Here is a 25,366-nt window from a genome sequence, read left to right as displayed (position 1 = left end):
TAGTAAGAAAGTATTTCATAATTAAGGTTTTTACATTTTTGAAGACAATACTGTTTGCACCTTGAATGAACTTCAGTGTAATGGAAACATAACTTTAATATGCACTGGGAAATGAGAAATTCCGTGGGACTCTGTTCTGGTATCTGCTTTATTGTGGCGTTCTGGAACTGATCCCACTGTAGCCCAGAAGTGTGCTTGTGGTTTTCAGTGCACAGGTCTTTTGCTTCTTTGGTTAGATTTATTCTTAGATATTTTATTCTTTTTGATGCAATTGTAAATGGGATTGTTTTCTTAATTTCTCTTTTGACGTTTGTTATTAGTGTGTAGAAACACCACAGATTTCTATACATCGATATTATTTTCTGCAGCTTTATTATAGTCATTTATTCTAACAGATTTTTGCTGGAGTCTTTAGAGTTTTCAGACAGATGGTCCCCGACTTATTGATGGCTTCACTTAGGTTTTTTCCTCCACTTCCTGATTCCACGATGATATAAAAGTGGTATATTCAGTGGAAACCATACTTTGAATTTTGAGTTTTGACCTTTTCCTGGCCTGGTGATGTGTGGTGTGTGTCGCGCTCGTCTGAAGCTGGGTGGCGACGGCGAGCTGCAGCTCCTGCAAGATCGGGAGACTGATGCGCTTGCACGGGGTCTGTATGCGGACAGCAGGTTTGCTTTTCGCTTTCAGTATGCCGTTCAGTAAGTCGCATGGGATATTCAACACTGCATTACAAAACCGGCCTCATGTTAGATGGCTTTACCCAGCGGTAGGCTAATGTAAGCATTCTGAGCATGTTTAATGTAGGCTAAGCTAAGCTGTGATGTTTAGTAGGTTATTTAAAGGGGGTGAGGACATTTACCTTCGGCAGTTGGCTGCCTGGAAGTCAGCTGTGTTTGGCATTTACTTCTCCAGTACCTACCCCAGGATGTTTCCTGAGGGCAGCTGTCATTAACCCAAACCCAGGTCCTGTGGAGTGAGGTCCTTTGAACACCAGGGATTATGTAGTAGTTACAGAAAATGGAAACAGTGACAGACTTTACTTTTTCTTGGGCTCCAAAATCACTGCGGATGGTGACTGCAGCCATGACATGACGCCTGCTCCTTGGAAGAAAAGCTATGAAAAACCTAGACAGTGTATTTAAAAGCAGAGACATTACTTTGCTGAAAAGGGCCATATAGTCAAAGCTGCAGTTTTTCCAGTGGTCATGTATGGATGTGAGAGTTGGACTGTGAAGAAAGCTGAGCCCTGAAGAATTGATGCTTTTGAGCTGTGGTTTTGGAGAAGACTCTTGAGAGTCCCTTGGACTGCAAGGAGATCCAACCAGTCCATCCTAAAGGAGATCAGTCCTGGGTGTTGAAAGACTGGAAGGACTGATGCTGAAGCTGAAACTCCAATACTTTCGCTACCTGATGTGAAGAGCTGACTCATTAGAAAAGACCCTGATGCTTTGAAAGATGGAAGGTAGGAGGAGAAGGGGACGACAGGATGAGATGGCTGGATGGCATCACCGACTCGGTGGCCCTGAGTTTGAGCAAGCTCTGGGAGTTGGTGATGGACAGGGAGGCCTGGCGTGCTGCAGTCCATGGGGTTGCAAGGAGTCGGACACGACTGATGACTGAACAGCAACACAGAAGCCGTGCCGAGGCTGAGCACTGTCTCGGCCACCTCTGTTTCCTGCAGCAGCCAGGGCCATGGGGAGCGTTGGCCTCCTGGGCGTGAATTGGAATGGACTGTGCCTGAGCAAACATGAAAGGCTGTGAGTCTACCTGCTCTCTCCCTCTAAAGCAGCACACAGACACCCCATCCAGACCAATCTGTTCAGGCTCCACAGTACGCTGTTGCAGGTGCTGAGATGCTAGGAGGCTCCACTCTCAGGAAGGAGGCTTCAGCTGGGATCCCCAGCACAAGAGAGATGCAGACCGGCTGAATTTTGCCTTGAAATTCCTCGAGGACTTGATGCCACACCAGCCTCTTGTCCCAGCCAGACCTGGCACACCGTAGACCCTCCCAAGGGGTTCCAACCGGGGCACCGAGCCCGGCTGTGTGGACCCCACCTTCGTTGAGCAGCGGGACCCAAGCCTGCTCAGTCTCCAGGGATGGGCCAGCACCCGTAGTCTGGGAGGTGGGAGATGATCAAGGAGGCACTGCTTTTCTTTACCATCTAGCCAATGCTCTCCTGTAGCTGATTTGCTGTGTTGTGGTGGCTGTCAGCGTACAGCCCCTGATTCAGGTATTATGTTATCTATGGGCTAGCTCTACTGTTTTCTCGAACTTTTTGCCCTAGAAATTCGAGCAGAGTGGTGAGCATAGGTCCTTAGGAATCATTTATCTCCGAGACACTTTTCTGTGAATACCAAGCAGGAAGAGAGGAGATAAGTTTTCTGGATTTTCTCTTAGGGATACAGAATCCCTGTATATGTCCAAGGAAGGAAGGAAGAGGGTAATCGTTGTGGATTTTTTGTTACAGATACTGATCTCCTATCGATTTACATACTGACCTCCTCACTGGTTCCAGCCCTTCACTCTGGTTTCTTCGTTTTTCGGCACCATCTGTTTGACTTTGCCTTTTCAGACTCCCTTTCTGAATTGTCGGTTAGCTGCCTGGCGTGTCTGCTTTCCGTTTACCTGGAGAATTCCTCATGCACCATGTTCTGCCTCTGCATGACTGACTTTCCTTCGCGTATGAGCCCATCCCTGCGGCCACCAGCGTCATAATTCTGTAACTTCAGGGGCGGTTTTACAGGAATGAGAAATAGCCTACCGCATCTAAGTGGCACGTCCTGTTTAAGCTCTGATCTCCTGTTGGAAATGCTGGTTGTGGGTCCTGGCGATTAGAAGCGGCGCTGCAGCGTTCCTTGGGGCTCATGTGCCTCTTGCTCTGTGGTTTTCTCAGGATACAGGCCCTGGTGTGGGAAAGTCAGATTCTAGGCTTAGCCTGTCTTATCAGTTTCACTTCAGTCATGTGAGGCCTCTCCATTGTACTGGCTGCTGCCAGTGTGTTATTTCCACCGACAGCTTAGCGGCAGTCTTGGCTTCTCCAGGCAGCTTTCTCTGGCAGCATTGATTGTTTTCAGAGTTGGAAAGATGGCCATTGTGATGGGTGGGATGTGAATTCCCGTTGACTTTTTTTTTTTTTTAACAGTTTTTAATGAAAGCTGTAGACAAGATGGCTTCATTCCTGCTTCTTCTCAGTTGTTTCTCCCTTATATCTGCCCTTTTCCTTTCCTACTTGGCGGGGTTTGGCTTTGCGTCCGAGGATCTTTTTGCAGTCTTCGTCCAGTTTTAGTCTGGTGATAACCGCCTTGCTGGGGTGAGTGCCCGCGTGGACAGTCGTACCAGTGGCCTTCTCCCGCTGCGCTTGTTCAGCGTAGGTGACCTATTTCTTCCTGTAAACCTGGGCCGCTTTGCCAGTGTGCTGCCCTTTGTAGTGCCCTCGTACAACCTCAACTTCATCATCCTTTCGGATGGGCATGGATGGAACATTGTACTTCTGTCTTAGTTCTTTAGAAAGAGGAGAAGACATAATTTTCCTGTGAATGTGGGAAGGTGCAATGAAATGTCTTTTTTGGTTTTTGCTTCGGTCAGAAGTCAAAGGGATTGAACTTCATTTTGGCAGCTGGAACTTCAGCGATGGCTACAGAAGGGAAGGGATCTGCGGGCTGCCATTGGCCTTTTGATTGACATTACTGCAGCAGTTAGGGATGCTTAGCATCTTACCTGAGGTGGAAGTTTCAGGTTGTTTTTCCCCCCTTTTTTTTTTTTTTTTAAAAAGGGGGTGAGGACAATTTACTGTTGTCAGTAGACTTCCTGGAAGTCAGCTGTGTTTGAAATTTACTTCTCCAAAGGCAGGGCAACCAGAGATCAAATTGCTAACATCCGTTGGATCATCAAAAAAGCAACAGAGTTCCAGAAAAACATCTACTTCTGCTTTATTGAATGCCATAGCCTTTGAGTGTGTGGATCACAACAAACTGTAGAAAATTCTGAAAGAGATGGGAATCCCAGACCACCTGACCTGCCTCCTGAGAAATCTGTATGCAGGTCAGGAAGCAACCATTAGAACTGGACATGGAACAACAGACTGGTTCCAAACTGGGGAAGGAGTACGTCAAGGCTATCTATGGTCACCCTGCTTATTTAACTTATATGCAGAGTACATCATGAGAAACGCGGGGCTGGATGAAGCACAAGCTGGAATCAAGGTTGCTGGGAGAAATATCAATAACCTCAGATATGCAGATGATACCACCGTTATGGCAGAAAGTGAAGAAGAACTAAAGAGCCTCTTGATGAAAGTGAAAGAGGAGAGTGAAAAAGTTGGCTTAAAACTCAAACATTCAGAAACCAAAGATCATGGCATCCAGTCTAATCACTTCATGGCACATAGATGGGGAAACAATGGAAACAGTGACAGACTTTATTTTTTGGGCTCCAGAATCACTGCAGATGGTGACTGCAGCCATGAAATTAAAAGACGCTCGCTCCTTGGAAGAAAAACTATAACCAACCTAGACAACATACTAAAAAGCAGAGACATTACTTTGCTGACAAAGGTCCATCTAGTCCAGGCTATGGTTTTTCCAGTAGTCATGTATGGATGTGAGAGTTTGACTATAAAGAAAGTTGAGCACTTAAGAACTGATGCTTTTGAACTGTGGTGATGGAGAAGACTCTTGAGAGTCCCTTGGACTGCAAGGAGATCCAGCCAGTTCATTCTGAAGGAAATCAGTCCTGAATATTCATTGGAAGGACTAATGTTGCAACTGAAGTTCTAATATCTGGCCACCTGATGAGAAGAGCCAACTCACTAGAAAAGACCCTGATGCTGGGAAAGATTGAGGGCAGGAGGAGAAGGGGACGACAGAGGATGAGATGGTTGGATGGCATCACCAACTCAGTGGACCTGACCTGCTCTGGGAGTTGGTGATGGACAGGAAGGCCTGGCATGCTGCAGTCCATGGGGGTCGCAAAGAGTCGGACACGACTGAGCAACTGAACTGAGTACCTGCCCCAGGACATTTCCTTAGGGCAGCTGTCTTTAAAACAAACCCCTGGTTTTATGAATTTAGGTTCTATGAGCATTCGGTAATTAAGTTCTGGTTACGATAAATGCCCACAAAGCGGGAGCACTTTTTCTCACTTACCATTTTATCCTGAGGCCACACTCAGTCATGTCCAACTCTTTGCGACCTCAAGGACTGCAGCACACCAGGCTTCTTTGTCCTTCACCATCACCATTTAGGTCACAGGACCTAAATGCTCAAAGGACCTACTCTTTCCCCCTGAAGCATCACACAGGTGCCCCGTCCAGACCAATCTGTTCAGGCTCCACAGCACACAGCTGCAGGTGCGGAGATGCTAGGAGGCTCCACTCTCAGGAAGGAGGCTTCAGCTGGGATCCCCAGCACAGGCGAGATGCAGGCCGGCTGAATTTTGCTTTGAAATTCCTCGAGGACTTGATGCCACACCGGCCTCTTGTCCCAGCCAGACCTGGCACACCGTAGACCCTCTCAAGGGGTTCCACCCAGGGCACCGAGCCCGGCTATGTTGAGCAGTGGGACCCAAGCCTGCCAGGGATGGGACAGCACCCCTAGTCTGGGAGGTGGGAGATGATCAAGGAGGCGCTGCTTTCCTTTCCTTTCCTTAACGCCTTGCCGATGCTCCTTTGAAGTACATAGTGGAGTTGCTGTGTTGTGGTGGCTGTCGGCGCACAGCCCCGGGTTGGGGTGCTATGTTACCTGTGGGCCAGCTCTACTGTTTTTTCGGACTTTTGCCGTAGAACATCTAGCAGATGGTGTTCCTCAGGTCGCTGTGTATTGTTAATCTCAGAGACACTTTTCTGTGAATACCAAGCTGGAAGAGAGGAGATAAATTTTGTGGATTCTCTCTTAGAGATACAGAATCCCTGTATATGTCCAAGGAAGGAAGGAAGAAAGGGTATAATCACTGTGGATTATTTGTTACAGATACTGAGTTTTCAGTTTACATACAGACCTCCTGATTCATTCCACTCTTTCACTTTGGTTTCTTTTTTTTACCGAAACCATTTGTTTGACTTTGATTTCTTAGTCTCTTTCTGCATTATAGATTAGCTGCCTTGTATGTCTGCTTTCCGTTTACCTGGAGAATTCCTCGCACATCACGTTCTGCCTCTGCGTGACTGACTTCCTTAGTGTATGAGCCCATCCCTGCGGCCACCAGCGTCATAATTCTGTAACTTAAGTGGCGGTTTTACAGGAATGAGAAATAGCCTACCGCATCTAAGTGGCACGTCCTGTTTAAGCTCTGATCTCCTGCTGGGGATGCTGGCTGTGTCCTGGCGATTGGGAATGACGCTGCACTGTTCCTTGCTGGACGTGCTTTTGCCGTATGGCTTTCTCAGGATACAGGCCCCGGTGTGGGAACATCCGATTCTAGGCTTAGCCCATGGTGACAGTTTTTCTTCAGTCATTTGAGGCCTCTCCATTATACTGGCTGCTTCCAGTCTATATTCATACCAACTTAGGGGGATTCCTTTCTTCTCTAGGCGGCCTCTTCTGGCAGCGTTTATTGTTTTTAGAGTTGGGAAGATGACCATTGTGCCTGGTGGGATGTGATTTCCCATTGGCCTTTTGACTGACACTCCTGTGGCACTTAGGGATGCTTACCATTTTCCCCGGGGTGGAGGTTCAAATTGTTTTTCCTTTTCTTCTTAAAGTGGTTGAGGACAATTTACCTTTGGCAGTTGGCTTCCTGGAAGTCGGCTGTGTTTGGAATTTACTTCTCCAGTACCTGCCCCAGGACGTTCCTGAGAGCAGCTGTCATTAACCCAAACCCAGATGTGAATTGAGGTCCTGTTAGCACAGGGATTAAGCTGTAGTTCCTAAAATGTCCACAAGGCGGCAGCACTTTCTGTCCACCCACCTTTGTTTCCTGGGGCCACCGCACCGTGAAGGAGAGTTCGCTTCTTGGTTGGTGAATTAATGGATTGTGCCTGAGAAAATACTAAAGCGTTTGAGTTCTAAAGCATCACACAGGCACCCCGTCCACACTTATCTTAGGGGTTCGCAGTACATTCTTGTGGGTGCTTAGAACCTAGGAGGCTGCGAGCTTAGGAAGAGGGCTTGACGTGGGCAAGGAAAAGTGTTGCCGCCTTGTGGCCATCTTTGGGAACTACAGCTTAATCCCATGGAGATCACAGGAGTTTAATTCATAGGACCTGGGTCTGGGTTAATGACAGCTGCCCTTGGGAAATGTCGAGGCGGAGAAGGCAGTGGCACCCCACTCCAGTACTCTTGCCTGGAAAATCCCATGGATGGAGGAGCCTGGTAGGCTGCAGTCCATGGGGTCGCTAAGAGTTGGACACGACTGAGTGACTTCACTTTCACTTTTCACTTTCATGCATTGAGAAGGAAATGGCAACCCACTCCAGTGTTCTTGCCTGGAGAATCCCAGGGATGGGGGAGCCTGGTGGGCTTCTGTCTATGGGGTCACACAGAGTCGGACACGACTGAAGTGACTCAGCAGCAGCAGCAGCAGGTATTGGAGAAGTAAATGCCAAACACAGCCGACTTACGTTAGTAGTGTTGTTATTCAGTTGCTCAGTCCTGTCGACTCTTTGTGACCCCATGGACTGCAGCACTCCAGGCTTCCCTGTCCTTCACCAACTCCCAGAGCTTAAACTCTTGTCCATCAAGTCAGTGATGCCATCCAACCATCTCATCCTCTGTCGTCCCCTTCTCCTCCCACCTTCAATCTTTCCCAGCATCAGGGTCTTTTCTGGTGAGTTGGCTCTTCTCATCAGGTGGCCAGATATTGGAACTTCAGTTGCAACATTAGTCCTTCCAATGATTATTCAGGACTGATTTCCTTGAGGATGGACTGGTTGGATCTCCTTGCAGTCCAGGGGACTCTCAAGAGTCTCCTCCAACACCACAGTTCAAAAGCATCAATTCTTCCACACTCAGCCTTTATGGTCCAACTCTCACATCCATACATGACTACTGAAAAAACCATAGCTTTGAATAGACAGACCTTTGTTGGCAAAATATTTCTGCTTTTTAATATGCTGTCTAGATTTGTCATAGCTTTTCTTCCAGGGAGCAAGCATCTTTTATTTTCATGGTTGCAGTCACCATCTGCAGTGATTTTGGAGCTCAAGAAAACAAAGTCTGTTACCGTTTCCATTGTTTCCCCATCTATTTGCCATGAAGTGATGGGACGGAATGCCTTGATCTTCGTCTTTTGAATGCTGAGTTTTAAGCCAGCTTTTTCACTCTCCTCTTTCACCTCTTTAGTGAAAGAGGCTCTTTAGTTCGTGTTCAGTTTTTGCCATTAGGGTGATATCATCTGCATCTGAGGTTCTTGATATTTCTCCCAGCAGTCTTGAATCCAGCTTGTGCTTCATTCAGTCCAGCATTTCACATGACTTACTCTGCATATAAGTTAAATAAGCAGGGTGACAATATACAGCCTTGACGTACTCCTTTCCCTGTTTGGAACCAGTCCATTGTTCCATGTCTGGATGTAACTGTTACTTCTTGACCTGCATATGGATTTCTCAGGAGGCAGGTAAGGTGGTTTGGTATTCCCATCTCTTTCAGATTTTTCTATAGTTTGTTGTGATCCACATAGTCCAAGGCTTTGGCATAGTCAATGAAGCAGATGTTTTTCTGGAATTTTCTTCGTTTTTCTGTGATCCAGCAGTTATTGGCAATTTGATCTCTGGTTCCTCTGCCTTTTCTAAATCCAGCTTGAATATCTGAATGTTCTACAGTCATGTACTGTTGAAGCCTGGCTTGGAAAATTTTGAGCATTACTCTGTTAATATGTGAAATGAGTGCAGTTGTTTGAGAATTCTTTGGCATTGCCCTTCTTTGGGATTGGAATGAAAACTGACTTTTTCTAGTCCTCTGGCCACTCCTGAGTTTTCCAAATTTGCTGACATATTGAGTGCAGCACTTTAACAGCATCATATTTTAGTACTTCAAATAGCTCAGTTGGAATTCCATCACTAGTCACCTCCACTAGTTTTGTTTGGAGTTATGCTTCCTAAGGCTCACCTGACTTTACATTCCAGGATGTCTGTCTCTAGGTGAGTGTCCACACCATTGTGGTTATCCGGGTCATTAATATCTTTTCTGTATAGTATTTCTGTGTATTCTCGCCACGTCGTCTTAAGCTCTTCTGCTTGTTAGGTCCTTGCCATTCTGTCCTTTATCATGCCCATCTTTGTATGAAATGTTCCCTTGGTATCTCTAATTGTCTTGAAGAGATCTCTAGTCTTTTCTGTTTCTTTTTTCTTTATTTCTTTGTATCATTCACTGAAAAAGACTATCTCTCCTTGCCATTCTCTGGAACTCTGCATTCAGTTGGGTATGTTTCTCTTTCTCCTTTGTTTCCTTTCTCTTATCAGCTATTTGTAAGACTCCTCAGATGACCACTTTTCTCCTTGGATTTCTTTTTCTTTGGGATGGTTTTGCTCGCCGCCTCCTGTACAGTGAGTGTTACGAACCTCTGTCCATAGTTCTTCAGGCACTCTGTCTATAAGGTCTGATCCCTTGCATCTGTTCGTCACTTCCACTGCGTAATCATAAGGGGTTTGATTTAGGTCATATATGAATGGTCTAATGGTTTTCCCAACTTTCTTCAATTTCAGTCTGAAATTTGCGATAGAAAGTTCATGATTTGAGCCACAGCCTGCTCTCAGTCTTGTTTTTGCTGACTGTATAGAGCTTCTCCATCTTTGGCTACAAAGAATATAATCAGTCTGATTTCAGGAGTGGCCATCTGGTGATGTCCATGTGTAGAGTCATCTTCTGTTTTCTTGGAAGAGGGTGTTTGCTGTGACCAGTGCGTTCTCTTGGCAAAACTGGTAGCCTTTGCCCTGCTTCATTCTGTACTCCAAGGCCAAACTTGCTGGTTAATCCAGGTATCTCTCGACTTCCTACTTTTGCATTCCAGTCCCCTATGATGAAAAGGACATGGGTTTTTTGTTTTGTTTTGTTTTGTTTTTTTTGCTGTTAGCTCTAGATCTTATAGATCCTCACAGAATGGCTCAACTTCAGCTTCTTTGGCATTCGTGGTTGGAGCATAGGCTTGGATTACTGTGGTATTGAATGGTTTGCCTTGGAAACAAACAGAGATCCTTCTGTTGTTTTTGAGACTGCATCCAAGTACTGCATTTTGGACTCTTGTTGACTGTGAGGGCTATTCCATTTCTTCTAAGGGATTCTTGCCCACATTAGTAGATATAATGGTCATCTGAATAAGTTTACCCATTTCCATCCATTTTAGTTCACTGATGCCTAAAATGTCGATGTTCACTCTTGCCATCTCCTGTTTGACCACTTGCAATTCACCTTGATTCATGGAGTTAACATTTCCAGAGTCCTAGGTGGTATTGTTCTTTACAGATTCGGACTTTCCTTTCAGCACCAGACACGTCCACAACTTGGTATCCTTTCTGCACTGGCTCAGCCTCTTCATTCCCTCTAGAGCTATTTATCTACTTTTCTCCAGTAGCATATTAGACAGCTACTGACCCGAGGGGCTCATCTTTCAGGGTCATATTTTTTTGCCTTTTCATAGTGTAAATGGGGTTCTCAAGGCAAGAATGCTGAAGTGGTTGGCCATTCCCTTCCCCAGTGGACCACGTTTTGTCAGCCCTCTCCACCACGGCCCGTCTGTCTGGGTAGCCCTGCGTGGTGTGCGTCATAGTGTCATTAACTGCATGAAGCTGTGATCCATGTGATCATTTGGTTAGTTTTCTGTGATTGTGCTTTTCATTCTGGGTGCCCTCTGATGTACTTACTGCCATATTGTTCATCGTTTTCTGCTGTTTCACACTTCCTCTGTTTCTTTGCAGCTTTCTTGCTCTCCCCCTTTGCAGTTTGATGCCTGTCTAGCGGGCCTCCCTGGTGGCTCAGCTGGTAAAGAATCTGCCTGCAATGCAGGAGAGCATGCTTCACTTCCTTTTGTCAGGTTGTGTATGGACTGTAGGTTTTTACTTTGTGGTCACCATGAAGCTTACATGTAACAACTTTTAACAGTCTGTTTTAAGTGATAAGAACTTAGGTTTGGGAATATTCTAAATTTCTAACTTCTAACCCCACCCCTGTCATCTCTGTACCCCTTAACTAAGTATAGTATTTGTACTACTTCTGTCTTTTAACCTTTATACTAATTTTATGTCTTAGTCCACCACCTGTACTATGTATTTGCCTTTACCAGTGATTCGTACCTTCCTATGTTTTCTTAGGGCTTGCCAGGTGGCTCAGACGATAAAGAATCCACCTGCAGTACAAGAGACCCAGGTTTGATCCCTGGGTCACGAAGATCCCATGGAGAAGGGAATGGCAACCCACTCCAGTGTTCTTGTCTGGAGAATTCCATGGGCAGAGAAACCATTAATACGTCTTTTATTTTTTCAGTATAAGGAAGTCCCTTTAATATTTTTACAAGGCTGGTTTGGTGGTGAACTCTTGGCCTTTACTCGTCTGGAAAACGCCTCATGCTTCCATTATACATGGTAACTTTGCCAGTAGAGTATTCTTGGTGGTTTGTTTCTGTCAGCTGGATTCAATATATCATGCCACTCCCTTCTGGCCTGGAACATCTCGTAAGAATCTGGTGACTGTCTTACAGGGATTCCCGTGCAGTAACAAGTTTTCTGTATTGCGAGGTTAAGATTCTCTCCTTGGCTTTAACTTTTGACATTGTATTTATAATGTGTCTTGGTGTGGGTCTCTTTGGTTTGATCTCATTTAGAGCTCTCTGGACTCCCCATATCTGTATGTCTGTTTTCTGCCCCAGGTTAGGAAAGTTTTCGGCCGTTACTCCTTCAGCTAAGTTTTCTGTTCCTTTTCCTAGGACTCCTGTAATGTGAATGTTAGTCTGCTTGATGCTGTCCCATAAACCCCTTAAGCAATATATAGTTTTCCTTTTTTTTTTTTTTTGCTACTTTGATTGGGTAAGTTCATCTGCCCTGGTTTTGAGATCATTAATCCTAAAAGCTCCCCTTTGGGAGATACTGGCACTCTGGAGCAAGGTAGAGGGGTGAAGATGATACCGCTGATCCAAGAAGGGAAGGTGACTCCCTCCAGCTTTAGCAAGGCAAAAGGCGGGAGGGAAGGTGGTGCCCAGCAGCCTCCGTCCTTCAGGATACCAACGAGACCTTGCCCCTCAGGCCAGTGCTTTAAAATTAGCAAACGAACCTCTCACATGAGGAATGGGTGCTTTTCAAGGGGCTGCTTCTGAACTTGACTCCGAGGCAGGTGAGTCTCACACTGCCTCCCCTGTGAGCTCCTCAGGAACCCCCGTAGGTTTTCACAGCCCCATGGGTTTCTTGCCTTTTCATCGTGTTCGTGGGGTTCTTGAGGCAAGAAGTCTGGCGTGCTGGAGGTCATGGGGTCACAGAGTCAGACACAGCTTAGTGGCTGAGCAACCGCGGCTCTCGTGGGTGGGAGCCAGGGGGTCTTCAGATCCAGGTGTTTGTGGGGCTCATCTCTCTGACGCTGGTCTTAAAAGTTGAGGTACCTGAACGGGCAGTACTTTGCTCCTTGGGGAGAAGTTCCCGGTTTGAGTTCCCTGCAGGCTGGGAGCTGCTGTGTCTGGGGTGGGGTTTATGGCCAGAGTGTGTCTCAGCCTTTCCTAGCAGCTTCAGTGTGATTTCCCTCTCGCTGCCTGAGAAGGGGTCTTCCACCCAGATTTTTTCCACTTGAAATTGTTTTGTATATTGTTGTAGTGTGTGTCCATGGGAGAAGGTGAATTCAGGATCTATATCGCTGTTTGGAACCAGAACCATGTGCTTTTTCTAATAATGCTGAACAGAATTAATATTTGCTGACTATAGAAATACACCACTGAAACCATGTACTCATACTGTTTTTTAATTATATAGGAGTTTACACAAGGAATAGAAACTTTCGACTCTATAAATCATCAAAAATAGGAAAGCGTGTGGCTTTGGAAGTTGCTGAAGATAACAGATTTTTCCCTGTACAATCGAGGGATATTTCGAAAGAGAATCAGTACTTCCTGGCGTCTTTGGTCAGCAACGTCAGGTGCGCAGGATTGTGTGTTCAAGGATATTTATTAAGCAATGGATGGCACTGTGAATTCTGAAATGTGAACTATATGAAGTTTCTATATTTTGAGTAAAAGGAAGTTCTTAAAATTCTAGGTTAACTGTTCTTTTTTGCCTACTAACTAGCAAATAATAGTTATTTTAACTACTTATTTTTCTCTTTATATCCTTTTATATTTGATATAGTTTCCAGGTTTTCTAAAATGATTATTCTATTAAAAAATAAAAACTACTTATTGCATTTGGAAATGTAATTACTGTTAAGATAAAATTTTCTTTTTATATATGCACATACAGAAATATAATTTACATAGATCCTTCACTTGAAACGTATTTCTTGGGATCATTATTTATGATTGTGTCACCTGTCTTGTCTACTCAACATTATATCATAAATATTTGTCAAATGAATAACTGACCAATAAATTATCAATAATTTCTCTAGAATTTTCTGTTATACTGACACACTAATTTATTGTCAAGTCTGTTACTGAACTTTTAAATTCTCATGTTTGGGTCATTTTAAGAAGTGTGAAAGACATCTTTCAATAGAAATATGTGGCCTTCATTTCCCTTCACTCTGGGCTGGCAATTTGTTAATTTAAGACTTGTGGTTAAAGATCAGAATAAACTGCCTTGCTAAAGTAACTTGTTCTGATCCTTCTCCTTTATGCAGCTCTTAGATATAATTTTAAAGAGAAATCCCATAGAAGTAAATTATAATAAAAATACTTAAGACACTGCACAGGGAAAGTTGTGTCCAAGTGTCCATTTGAAAGTGGTAGCTCAGGAGGGTGGGAAGATGCATTGTCTATGTATTAATGGACTGTTTGAGTTTTTGTAACAAATTTTAGAAGTTACATTACCATCTCAGTTTCCTTACCTTTAAAATGGAAATAATATTAACATCTACTTTATGGGGCTGTGAGGATTAAGGAAGTTAGGTCTGTGTGTGTGCTTACAGCAGTGCCTGGCACACACTTGGTGCCATGGCACGTGACGTTGCCAGTCAATGTTGTCACCTCTGAGATTCTAGTAGTACAGTGCTAAAACTTACATGATTGTCGCTCCCCAACAATCATGTTGGCAGCAGAATAAGGTCACATTCTGTCATGTATGGGAAAAGCAACACAGCTGGCATCTAAAAACAGCCTGAAGTACAGGCAGTCCCCTGATTCTCAAACCTCATTTCTCTGATAGTTTCAGTATTTTACAGAAGTGCAGAAGGTTATCCTACTGAACAAGGTAACATCTGCTGTCATTGTGTATCTGACTAAATACCAGGTCTTGTTCTTCCTGAAAGAAAGGCTGAATTCTTCATGGTTGTGAACGTGTTTTTCTTTTCAGTTAATTTTTAAGCTATTTTCCCTTTGCTTTTGTTCCTTTCTTTTTTTTCCCTATTATCGAGACTTTTATTTTTTTATTTTTTAATTTTTTTTTTGAGACTTTTAAAATTAACAAAAATTTCAGAGGCTTCTGTGGCTTCAGCATTTCTCGGGTCTTCTGACTGACTCTGCAGTTGAAAATACTATAAATGGTCACCAAACTGGTCTTTTTGTAGGGGCTGGATCGGTGCTTTTGTAGGCAAGTGTGGGGTAAACACCCGAGAACAGTTAGCTGATGAGCAGAGGATTTTATTATGAGACTATCTGAAATTGTGTCCTTTCAGTAGTCAGATCCCTCTGATTCTAATATTACTTTCTGTTGCACACATTTCCTTCTTCAGATTCTCAGATGCCTTACAAGTTCTGACGTGTGACACACCTCAAAGTAACCAGCGAGCCCCGTGTTTCAGTCGTGCCAGTACTTCAGGTAAGTTTAAGAAAACAATCTGCTGTGAAAATTTAAGGATGCAAAATTGACTTTTCTTCAAAATCTTATGTATATGTACTGTTCTTTCAGAACAACTGCTTTTCTCTCCAAAATGGAAAGTTAAAGAAAAGTTTTTTAAAGCTTACTAATTTTCATTTTATAGTGTTTTGGGGGAAAAGTATGAAAATAATGTAGGTTGTTTGTCTAAAATAAGCACATATTAAAATGAAAAATCTTAAAGATCTCTTCACTCCCATGCCCACAAAGATGGGTCACCACTGTTAATAGTTTCCTGTTTAACCCAGTAGAGCTTTCCTGCATTTCCAGCACATGAACAGCCTCTGCATTCTTTCAATGGCCATATAGTTTTTCATGAAATCTATACGTTCTTCATTCCTTTACTGAAGAAAACATTTTTTAAGATAAATTTAAACTCTCCAGCAAATATTTTTATACACACACTTTAGGCTATCATTCTAAGAGTGAGACTGAAAATTTAAATAAACAACAAAACTGGATTGGTTACATACTGTAAAATACTCTGTAGCCATTTGATTTAGATTTATACAGCCTATATAGTATGGAAAATGCCCATTTAAGATGTTGAGATAATGCTCTAACGTTATATGAGGTGCGATCACAAGTTTATTTAAAAAATATGGATAACATTTTCTTATCTGTTTACTGTCTCCTCTGTTTAACAGTTGTTTCTAGACATCGATTTGAACTTTTTCTCATTTCTGCTTTAATATATTTTCCGAAATTTAATTATGTATACTATTATGTGTACTATTTTTGTAAGTGAAAGTGGTCTTTAAGAAAAGTAGATCACTCTGTCTTTAAAGATTTTAAATAGTCTTCCTGAGAGTTTGCAGAAAGAAAATGTGAGGCGTTAGAGCTCTGCAGCTCCAGGACGCTGGAGAAGGCGCCTGTGGTGAGTGAGGTTAGCACTGGTTACCTCGGTGGAGACTGCACACCACAAGAAACAGGCATCTCAGAAAAAGGGCGTTAGAAAGGACTTCTTAAGGATCCAGGCTTGAGTTAGATGCTTTGAGGAGTCTCCAAGGAAGAGTGGGCTTGTTTTTTGAGTTGGGCGCTGTCAGTGACAGTTTTAAAATATTATCTAGAAAGAAGACTAAAGCCACAGTTGGTAAAGAAGGAGCAGCTGCTGAGACAAAATAGGCTGGCGTTTGGTCCTTTTTGTGGTTTGGAAAATGTTGATGTTTTGTCTTTGTTCACACGATTAGAGTGGTCTTCATTCTTGTCCTGAATTATCGTGACCACAGGGTGACCTTATATGACGCTGAAGTTCTGTGAAGCAGTTTATGATTAATGGGAGAATACCAGGGCTGAGCTCTGAGTCCCCAGCCAGCTTGTGTCCACACCGCGGTCTCAGTGACATTATTAATTACAAGGCCAGCTCCCAGGTGTAAGGGGCTGTTTTTCTCTTTATCAGAGTGAAGCAAGCAACTGAAGTGATTCGAAATGCTTTTTATGAACACTAGCTACAATTTGATTTGAAAGGTTTGCATTTTACCTGCTTCCTTGTGAGAATACACAACTGATTAAAAGACAAACTGCAGAGAAGCAAAAAAAACTAACACACAGCTGTACTGAACAACTTAGACAGAAACTTAACTCATCTTTTAGCTGTTATGATTTATAATAAATTTTTCTGTTGCCCTAGAAACCATTGAAGGTTTTCAGTGTTCACCTTACCCTGAAGTTGATCAATTTGTTCTCTCACTGGTGAATAAAAACGGCATTAAAGGAGGTAAAGAGAATTTTATTCTTTACTAACTGTTATATGATAGAGTAATAGTACCTTTAGAAACATTATTTGTGGTTCAGGAATTCGGCGGTGGAACTACTTTTTCCCAGAAGAATTGTTGGTTTATGACATTTGTAAATACCGCTGGTGTGAAAACATTGGAAGAGCCCACAGGAGTAATAATATCATGTAAGTAAATATTGCTTGTTAATGAGTTCTATGTATTTAACCAGTATTATATTTTAAGTGTTTATAATTTAAGGTGAAAATGTAAACATGATTTTGTTATAATAGATTTAGTTGTAACTCATACAACTTTTATTTGGCTTGTGCTTTTTAATATTTAATTTTGAATATCTTAATTATTACCTTGCCTCAGCACGTATCATCTTTATTTGTACTTTATTTGGTAAAATAACCCCTTAAATAGTGAAATCTTGAGGAAACTACAGCAGAATTGAGTGGGGCTAGAAAGAAATGAGCCACCGTAGACACCTACGGAGTCTAAATCAAATGTGAGCAAATTTGGGCAAGAAGGAAACTACTCTGTTAGGGTTCAAGAATTAGAGTTATAGGTTATGTTAACATGTTCAAGACAAAGAATAGTCCAGAAGAGAACTAGTATTTATTGAATGCTTGCTGTATATGCAAGGCCTTGTTTTTGGAGTTGTCTTAAATGCCCCTGGCAAAATAAGAGGAAATAAAGGGTGCAGTAAGACCAGAAGTAGAATTTTACGTCATGTAAGGAAATAGTCAAAATAGGGATAAAACAGAAACCCAGTCATTATCATTGATGATGTTAGCAGAATTTCTATGTTTTAATATCTAACATCTGGAGGAAATGGCAACCCACTCCAGTATTCTTACCTGGGAAATCCCATGGACAGAGGAGCCTGGTGGGTTACAGTCCATGGGATTGCAAGAGTTAAGACACAACTTAGCAACTAAACCACCACCGGCCAGTATCTACTATCAAAGCTCAGACTTCAATATATAAAGCTTTTACAGCACATGGGCCAGGTCTGAGAAAACGATCATGAAACTTTTGTTAAAAAGCTGGAAAACATCTTAGATATTATGATTCAGTGCTATAATGTATACATAGATTAATTCAGTTTAAAAAAAAAATTTCAAAAACTCAGTGCACAAATCTGTAACAGAAAAACATAAAGGCATAGACCGCCTGTACTATGGTTGTGATTTTCGTGTATCTTCCTAGTCTTTCTCTGTTCATGAACGTTTGCCAGAAAGTCATTTCATATGATTGTTTAACTTTGAGATTCTCAGGTTGCTATGTTCTTTCTTTCTAAAGAATTACAGGTTGTATTATTATCCAGTGTATTCCTTTTAAGTGTGAAATACATCGTGTGTGTTTGTGTGTATATATATGTATATATGTGCATATACTTGCCCTATCTACCACTTTTAACCTCAGAAGTACCTTGTGGGCCCAGGTACAGATTCTTTAGAGATAATAGCTGTTGTCCTGAATTTTGTGGTAATCTTTCCCACTTTATGATTTTTTCCATATTTGCTTGTATCTCCAAACAACATAATATTTCATTTTACATTTTTTAATCTTATGGTAAATTGGTTCTTTGACTTGCTTTTTGGTCAACATTATATTCATGAGGTTTAGCTGTTGCTTGTCTTCATTACTGTATATGTAAGTAGACCAGTTCATCTGCTGTCCTGCTGGGGACATTTGGCTTGCTGCTGTAAACAGTGAAGCTACAAATACTGTATCTATCACTTGGTACACATATGCAAGTTTCTCAAAGTGTATTTCTGAAACTAGAATTGCTGTGTCATAGAATATGCATGTATTTAATTTTATTAGATAAATTATTTTCCCAAATGGTCATGCTACTCAATATTCCCACCAGCAGTGTTTTCAGACTTTGTCCTGCCCCATATTCTTATCAAAATTTTACTACCGTTATGTTTTTTAAATTTGTTTTGCTAATCTGGTGAGTTTAAATGGTATTGTGGTTTTCATCTGAATTTCTCTGATTACTGATAAATTTGAGGATTGGATCATCAGACCTCCCTCATCCAAATCGGAGATCTTACCCAGTGGTAAGCTTTACTCGTAGTTTTAAAGGGATAAGGAAGCAGAGTCAGGCCTGGGACACCAGGCGCGGCTCCCCACGTCCTTGACCCACCGGACGCCTTCTCTAACTCCAGCTGCGAGCCGAGGCAGGCACCAGCAGCCACCGCACAGCAGGGAACCCTGAGGTCAGGGGCCATCTGTCCTATCTTCATGGTTGCATAGCATGTGTGACACGTGCAGGGAACCCTGTCTTATAAACTCACAGACTCTAGGCTTGTTTACCATATACAGCAATCAGAGACCTCCTGCCAAGGGCATTCTTTATAGACAAGGACGTTCAGCTGGGCAAACTGCCACTGGCCCAGTGGTTCCCAGACTGTCTCAGTTCATGGTGCCTTTAGTATCTTAACTTTTTCACATTGCTCCAAGGACAAAAGAAATACCTATACTTATTTCAAGCAACTTAATATTTGCCCTGATAATTTAGTAGTACTTTGAAAAAACAATATTCATCAATTGAAACAAAGTATTCTTATTTCATTTTTAAGTTGAGATACAATTGACATTTAACATTATACTAGCTAGCTTCAGGTGTAAAACATTTGATATCTATGTACAACTGCAAAATGATCTCAGCATTAAGTCTGGCTAACATCCATCACCATGCAGAGTTACATTTTTGTTTTCTTGTGATGAGAACTTTTAAGATTTACCAATTTACAAATATGCAATATAGTATTAACTGTAGTTGCTGTGTGTATATTACATCGCATTGACTTGACTTATACTTGGAAGTTTGGACCTGTTGACTCTTAAGTACACTTATTAATGGGCTGTGTGTCCTTTTGAACCCTGCATGCATAAACTCAAACTTTGGGCTCAGGCTGGACACTGCCAGCCTCACCGTCACATCTCACTCTACATTTATGCTACTTTTTTTATCACCACCGCCAGTACCAAACACCCAGCTCTACAAAGACAGGACGTCACTGAAAGGAATGGAGAAGGGTGACGCCATACTGAGCCTGTGAGTTACAAGCAAGCGGCTGCGAGATGCCTGACAGATGTCAGGTGTCACCCTATCCCCTGAAAGACAGAAATATCCTGCATTGCCCTGGGGCACTTCGGTGCAGTTTGGAAACTGTAGCGTATGTCTGTTTATTAGGAAGTCTATTGGAATGTTTATGGGCCCTTAGACTGAGTTGCCAGCCCATTTTTCTCTCCTTGGTAAATGTCCTAAACACATAGTTAGCCATTTTGTGTTTCTTTTCTATGAAATGTGGGAAGATCTTAAACTACGTAAAAAAAAATACTAGTGGTTATAGGATTGTTTGGGTTTTCCGTAACTGCTTGGTTTGGTGTATTTTTATCTAGTACTGTGTCTATGCTATGAAAATTTTCAGCATTACTAGAAAAAGTTTATAATATATATTTTTAATATATTTTATATTTGTAGTTATATCTCAATTTCTAATACCACTTATGTCTTTATACCTTTCTTGAGTTTTATTAGTCATTTTGTCATTTTTAGAAATTTTTGTTATTACTTTCTGCCTTTTAAGATTTGTTGTTCATTTTCTAAATTATTTGTGTTACTGCTAAAGATTCTAAATTTATTTCTACAGATCACTTTAGCTCAGTTTCACATTTTATTATTTATTTTTGGCACCACTGTGAGGCTTGTGGGATCATTGTTCCCTGACCAGGGATTGAACTTGGGCTCTTGGCAGTGAGAGTATGGAATCCTAACCACTGTACCGCGGGGGAATTCCCCTCACATATTTCAATATGTAATTTTAATTCAGTCAGTTCTAAGCATATTCTAATTTCCATCATGAATTTTCCTTGAGTCACTTGGTTATTAAGAAAAATGTTTTAAATTTTTAAGTTTTGAGTTTCAGTTCTTTTTATTATTTCTAAATAATCTGTTTTATGGTCAGACAATGTGTGAGTACTTATAAATTTAATGATTCATACTGTACCTAGCATAGTCAGTTTTTTAAATTCTCATTCAAATTTTCGATATCCTGAGTTTTGGGGAGGTTGTTTGGTATCAATTATCAAAAGAATGTTTTCTTTTTTAAATCTTAAATTATGGTTAAATATTTGTTTACCCCTGAAGTTCTGTAAGCTTTGCTCACATATTTTGAAGAGCTCTTAATTGGTGGGAACAAGTTGAGAATTTCTTCTTCTTGGGAGAAACTTTGGTCAGTATGTAATTTTTGCCCCAAAGTTCATATTTTTGGCAAACATCATTTGCCAGATATGTTTGCATCCTTTTACTTTCTATCTTTTCTCCATCTTTAAGTCTTAGGCATCTCTCTTGTAAATGGCATGTAACTGAATTTTGCTTTTTATCCTGTCTGGAAAGTACTAATTTTTACTTTTTGTTTTAAATGTAAAGGATTTTGGTTGACCTGAAAAATGAAGTTTGGTATCAAAAATGTCATGACCCTGTCTGCAAAGCAGAAAACTTCAAATCTGACTGTGAGTTACTAATTTTTACATTTACCAAAAGGAAAAATTAGATATTATATCAAACAGTCCTGCTGTCTTTCTGATTCAGGCTTTCCACTACCTGCGGAAGTGTGTCTTCTGTTTCTTCTCAAAGAGGTAAGTGCAGTTTGTAGTTTCCTTCTGGTTTCTAACTAGTTCTTGGTACAGTGGTTCAAGGAGCTGATGGTATCCAGGCATTGTCTAAACACGGTTTGGTCCTTTGTTCCCACTTGGGAACTTGCTGCAGTGATTGTTCCACCTCAGCACACATCTGCTATCAGCCTCATTTTTTCCCACTGCTGCATAAGAAATTGTGTAGATAGCTATTAACCAGTTTCAGACATTTTAGTTTCTCATTTTTTGCTTTACAAAGTATATAAAAATATATTTTCTTTATATCTAGAAAGAATTTCTTGGAATAGTTCTAGGATTTCTAGAATTGTGTCAAAAGAGATATATATATACACTTTAAACTTTGGTAGATATTACCAGATTGCCAAACCAATATTTTCCTTTGAAAAAAACTTTTATCTTACTTACCCAAGTAATTCACATTCATTGTAGAAAAACATTACAAAATACATAAAATTCAAAAGGAAAAATCATTCTCACTCATAATTTTACCCCTCAGATAAATGTTTTGGTCTGTAGCTTCCAAAATTAATAGAGTATATACTGTATTGTGGACTTCCCTGGTGGCTGAGACGGTAAAGCGTCTGTCTACAATGCCAGGAGGGATTTTTCCTACTTGAGACTGTCATATTTTCTGTGAAAGTGAAGTCCGCTCAGTCGTGTACGACTCTTTGCGACCTCATAGACTGTAGCCCACCAGGCTCCTCTGTCCATGGGATTTTCCAGGCAAGAGTACTGGAGTGGGTTGCCATTTCCTTCTTCAGAGGATCTTCCCAACCCAGGATCGAACCTGGGTCTCCCACATTGCAGGCAGACGCTTTACCGTCTGAGCCACCAGGGAAGCCTGTATTACCAAATTGTTCTCCATGAAAATGATAGGAGATTAGGTTACCCTCCACTTGCCATTTCTTATTTTTACCTTTTAATCTGTACCAAGCTGGTAGACATAAAGTGGTATTTCAGGTGTTTTAATTTAGTTTAACAGTCAGATTTCTATGTTTCTATTACGGAGTGCCTGTAACTGCCCTCTGTTTAATATGAGGTCTAATATTTTACAAGACCTTTGTATTAAGTACTCTTCTATACTTTCCCCCCACATCTATCAGCCTTTTGTTTATAGTGTTATGGTTAAAATCAAAGTTACCTGCTATAGCTGCATGAGTGCTTAAGTTCATAATCTAGGTAAACTGTCTGGTACATATTCAACTCTAAAAACGTCTCTCCTGAAAAAATTTATACTGAAATGGTAGAAACCTCCTTGATCTGTAGGAGCTGGATGGATATAAAATACCTGATTGCCAGTCTCTGTTTTCAAAGAACCAAACTTTGTCTCTGAGAATATTTCATCCTTGTTTATTTGAAGTGTTATTTTGATAAATGGCTGTGGTTTTAGAGATTTCTAAACGTTTTTTCTTTCCTGCTAATCCAGTAATACCTTGAAAACACCAAGTTGTAAGTACCTTTGGTGTACAGTATTACCACTGCTTGGATTTAACTTATTTTAGCTTTTTACTTAAAAACTGATAGGTTTATTGTACTGTTTAACAGTTAACGCTTTTAGTATTTTAAGCTAAACTCCAGTGTTACTGACATTTGCCTGTTTTTCTATTGCAATGAAAGAGTTTTAACCTGCAGAAATGCTGAAGAACAAGGAACCTCCTGTGCGCCTTTTGTCTAGATTCAGTCTTAAACACACTTGTTTCCTCCTGCTACTGGACATGTGACACATTATTTTTGATGAATCTTGTCCTCGGCATTTCAGGCTGCTGTAATAGAGCACCTCAGACTGAGTGACTTAAAAACAAATTTCTCACAGTTCTGGAGGCTGGACAGTCCCAGATCAAGGTGCTGTGGACTCACGTCAGCTCCCTGGGCCACTGAGTTGTCCCTGGTAGAAGGGGCCACAGAGCACGAGTGCCATCCCCTCTGATATCAGCACCTGCCTCCTGCAGAACCCACCTAATACCAGCACCCTGGGCGTTAGGATCAAGCCAATGAATCTGGGGAAGGGGGTGGCAAATGTTCAGTCCATAACAGGTCTCTTTAGAGTAAGAGCAGACATCAAAACCCTTCATCTCTTAATACTCAAGCATGGAGCTGGAGAATAAGAACATTCTTATATATCTGTAGTGAAATTATTCAGGAAATTCCATGTTAATACAATACTGTTTAATACTCAAAGTCCAGTCATGCTTTGACAGTTATCTCAAAACTTTTTTCAGTCCATGTTAACTTTAAAACTATCAAGAAATTAGAGAAGTTGGTCTGCTACGATGGCAGACACCAGCTTGCCTTCAGCTAGACTACAGACTGTCCACTTTAAAGAGTATCAGTCTGCCTTTGTGGAGCCCATCTGTGTTCACTGCAAAGAACGGGCCACAGGAGCAGCAGGCATTTCCAGTGTGGAGTTTTGTGAGTGTCCCACCAAGGCAGCAACGATGAGCCCATGATGGCTGCACTGGAGACAGTACCGTCCAGTGTTTAGTATCTGTTGAACTGAATACCTTATTTCAGTATAGATCAACAGTATGGTGAAATTATCACACATTCTGTTTGAATAATCGGTATTTTCTCCCTACTCTGTTCTCCCACCTCTTTGGAACTACAGGAAGAGGAGTTTACAACAGATACGACAGCAAACACTGAAACCAAGAGTCCTCATGAACCATCATCTTCTGTGTGGTCAAAAGGGGAGTTTTCCAATGCCGACTGGGATAATGGCATTGATGATACCTACATTTTGGAGGCCACAGAAGATGCTGAATTAGCAGAAGCTGCAGAGAACAGTCTTCTCGCTTATAATGGGATGGATGAAATTCCTGATGAACTACTACTAGAAGTATTACAAGAGTAGCTAATTATGGACACTGACATAACTAGGCTGTAATCTACATGAAGGCAGATTCAGTACCATTATAGTAACTTATTAAATAAGCCTGTTATATCAGTTGTTTTATTTATCACTTCCAAATCTTATGTACTGAAATAAACCAGTTTTATTGAAAATTAGCTCCAGTGTGCTTATTAAAATTCAGTAGAATTCTCCTTATATGATTAACTATGTTCACATCAGCTTAATTTTGGATATTTATTTTTAGGGTAAAGCATCTGTATGTTTAAGGGCTGATGAGGTGTCAACGCTATAAAACATTTTAAAACTTAGTACTTGGTGTTAACTACAAAAGTTAATTATGGCCTCTAAAATTACTATACCTAGCCATTTAATTTTAATGACAAAGCAATATTCTGGTGACAAGCTCAAAGTCATACATACAGTCTGAACAGTAAGACAGTTTCCTGCTTTTAGACGTATCTGAGAATGTTACAACAATAAAAAATATTCAATTCAAATTAACAGTAATAAAGTTCAGGTTTTCTTCCCATTCTTCTTTGTGCAAAAATGTATACCGCCTGTTACCATCTAAAACTGTATCATGAGACTAATCCTAAATGTGCACACCTTAGTAGACTGCTCTCATTTCTGGTCAAGGAGATTCTCTAATTGATAGTTGATATTTTGCAGATGATTTTCGGCTCTTAAAAGGGGTCTTGCTTTGAACAGCAAAGCTGGAAGGCTGGATGAATCATACTGCTGAAGAAAAACATTTAGATGAATAAAAAAACTTACATAACCCTTTAAAAATCCTATCCATTTTATGTAGTTCAATGTTATGACCAAATGCCAATGATAACAGTGTTTTCCATGAAACACTGTTCACTCACTTTTATGAAATTGGTTTTAATCCATCACCTCAGAACAACCGATAAACAGGTTGCAAGGGAACTGTTCTGCAAAGCTTGAGCTACTCATCCAGCAAGACCAGCTGGCTCAAAGAACAATGGCATCTGAATTATTTAAACCGAAATCTCCCTGGACAGGTCAAGACGTGGTCTGGGCAAGTTAGCTAGAGCTCTGTGGGGTCAGCAGGTTCACTGTAAGAACTGACGTAATGAGAACACCAGGCCCATAAAACTCATCTAGAAAAATTATGTTTTGAGAAAATTAACGATGTGGTTCTCAGTTGCCAATCC

The 25,366-nt window shown here is 41.3% G+C and overlaps 2 protein-coding genes and 1 pseudogene across 3 annotated transcripts in view; 1 reads left to right on the top strand and 2 right to left on the bottom strand.

Moving 5' to 3' along the window:
• PRIMPOL (primase and DNA directed polymerase) overlaps window positions 1-24,340 on the top strand; it is a 51,061-nt gene extending 26,721 nt beyond the window's left edge. For both annotated transcript variants that reach the window (XM_013975388.2, XM_018041883.1), the window contains 7 exons: window positions 12,885-13,047; window positions 14,797-14,882; window positions 16,570-16,656; window positions 16,734-16,842; window positions 21,111-21,193; window positions 21,273-21,319; window positions 23,943-24,340. In XM_013975388.2, coding sequence (XP_013830842.1) covers window positions 12,885-13,047; window positions 14,797-14,882; window positions 16,570-16,656; window positions 16,734-16,842; window positions 21,111-21,193; window positions 21,273-21,319; window positions 23,943-24,188 — 821 coding nt within the window. In that variant the 3' untranslated portion in view covers window positions 24,189-24,340. The remainder of the gene's footprint in view (window positions 1-12,884; window positions 13,048-14,796; window positions 14,883-16,569; window positions 16,657-16,733; window positions 16,843-21,110; window positions 21,194-21,272; window positions 21,320-23,942) is intronic.
• Window positions 3,137-3,627, bottom strand: LOC102177305 (annotated as a pseudogene).
• The window catches only part of CENPU (centromere protein U), a 47,052-nt gene continuing 46,094 nt past the window's right edge, over window positions 24,409-25,366 (bottom strand). Inside the window, exon 13 of the mRNA XM_018041884.1 lies at window positions 24,409-24,923. Coding sequence (XP_017897373.1) covers window positions 24,810-24,923 — 114 coding nt within the window. The 3' untranslated portion in view covers window positions 24,409-24,809. The remainder of the gene's footprint in view (window positions 24,924-25,366) is intronic.

This window comes from Capra hircus, chromosome 27, assembly GCF_001704415.2.
Source record: "Capra hircus breed San Clemente chromosome 27, ASM170441v1, whole genome shotgun sequence".
Lineage (NCBI taxonomy): Eukaryota > Metazoa > Chordata > Mammalia > Artiodactyla > Bovidae > Capra > Capra hircus.
The sequence above is the reverse complement of the archived record's forward strand: the minus strand, read 5'-3'. Positions and strand labels throughout refer to the sequence as shown.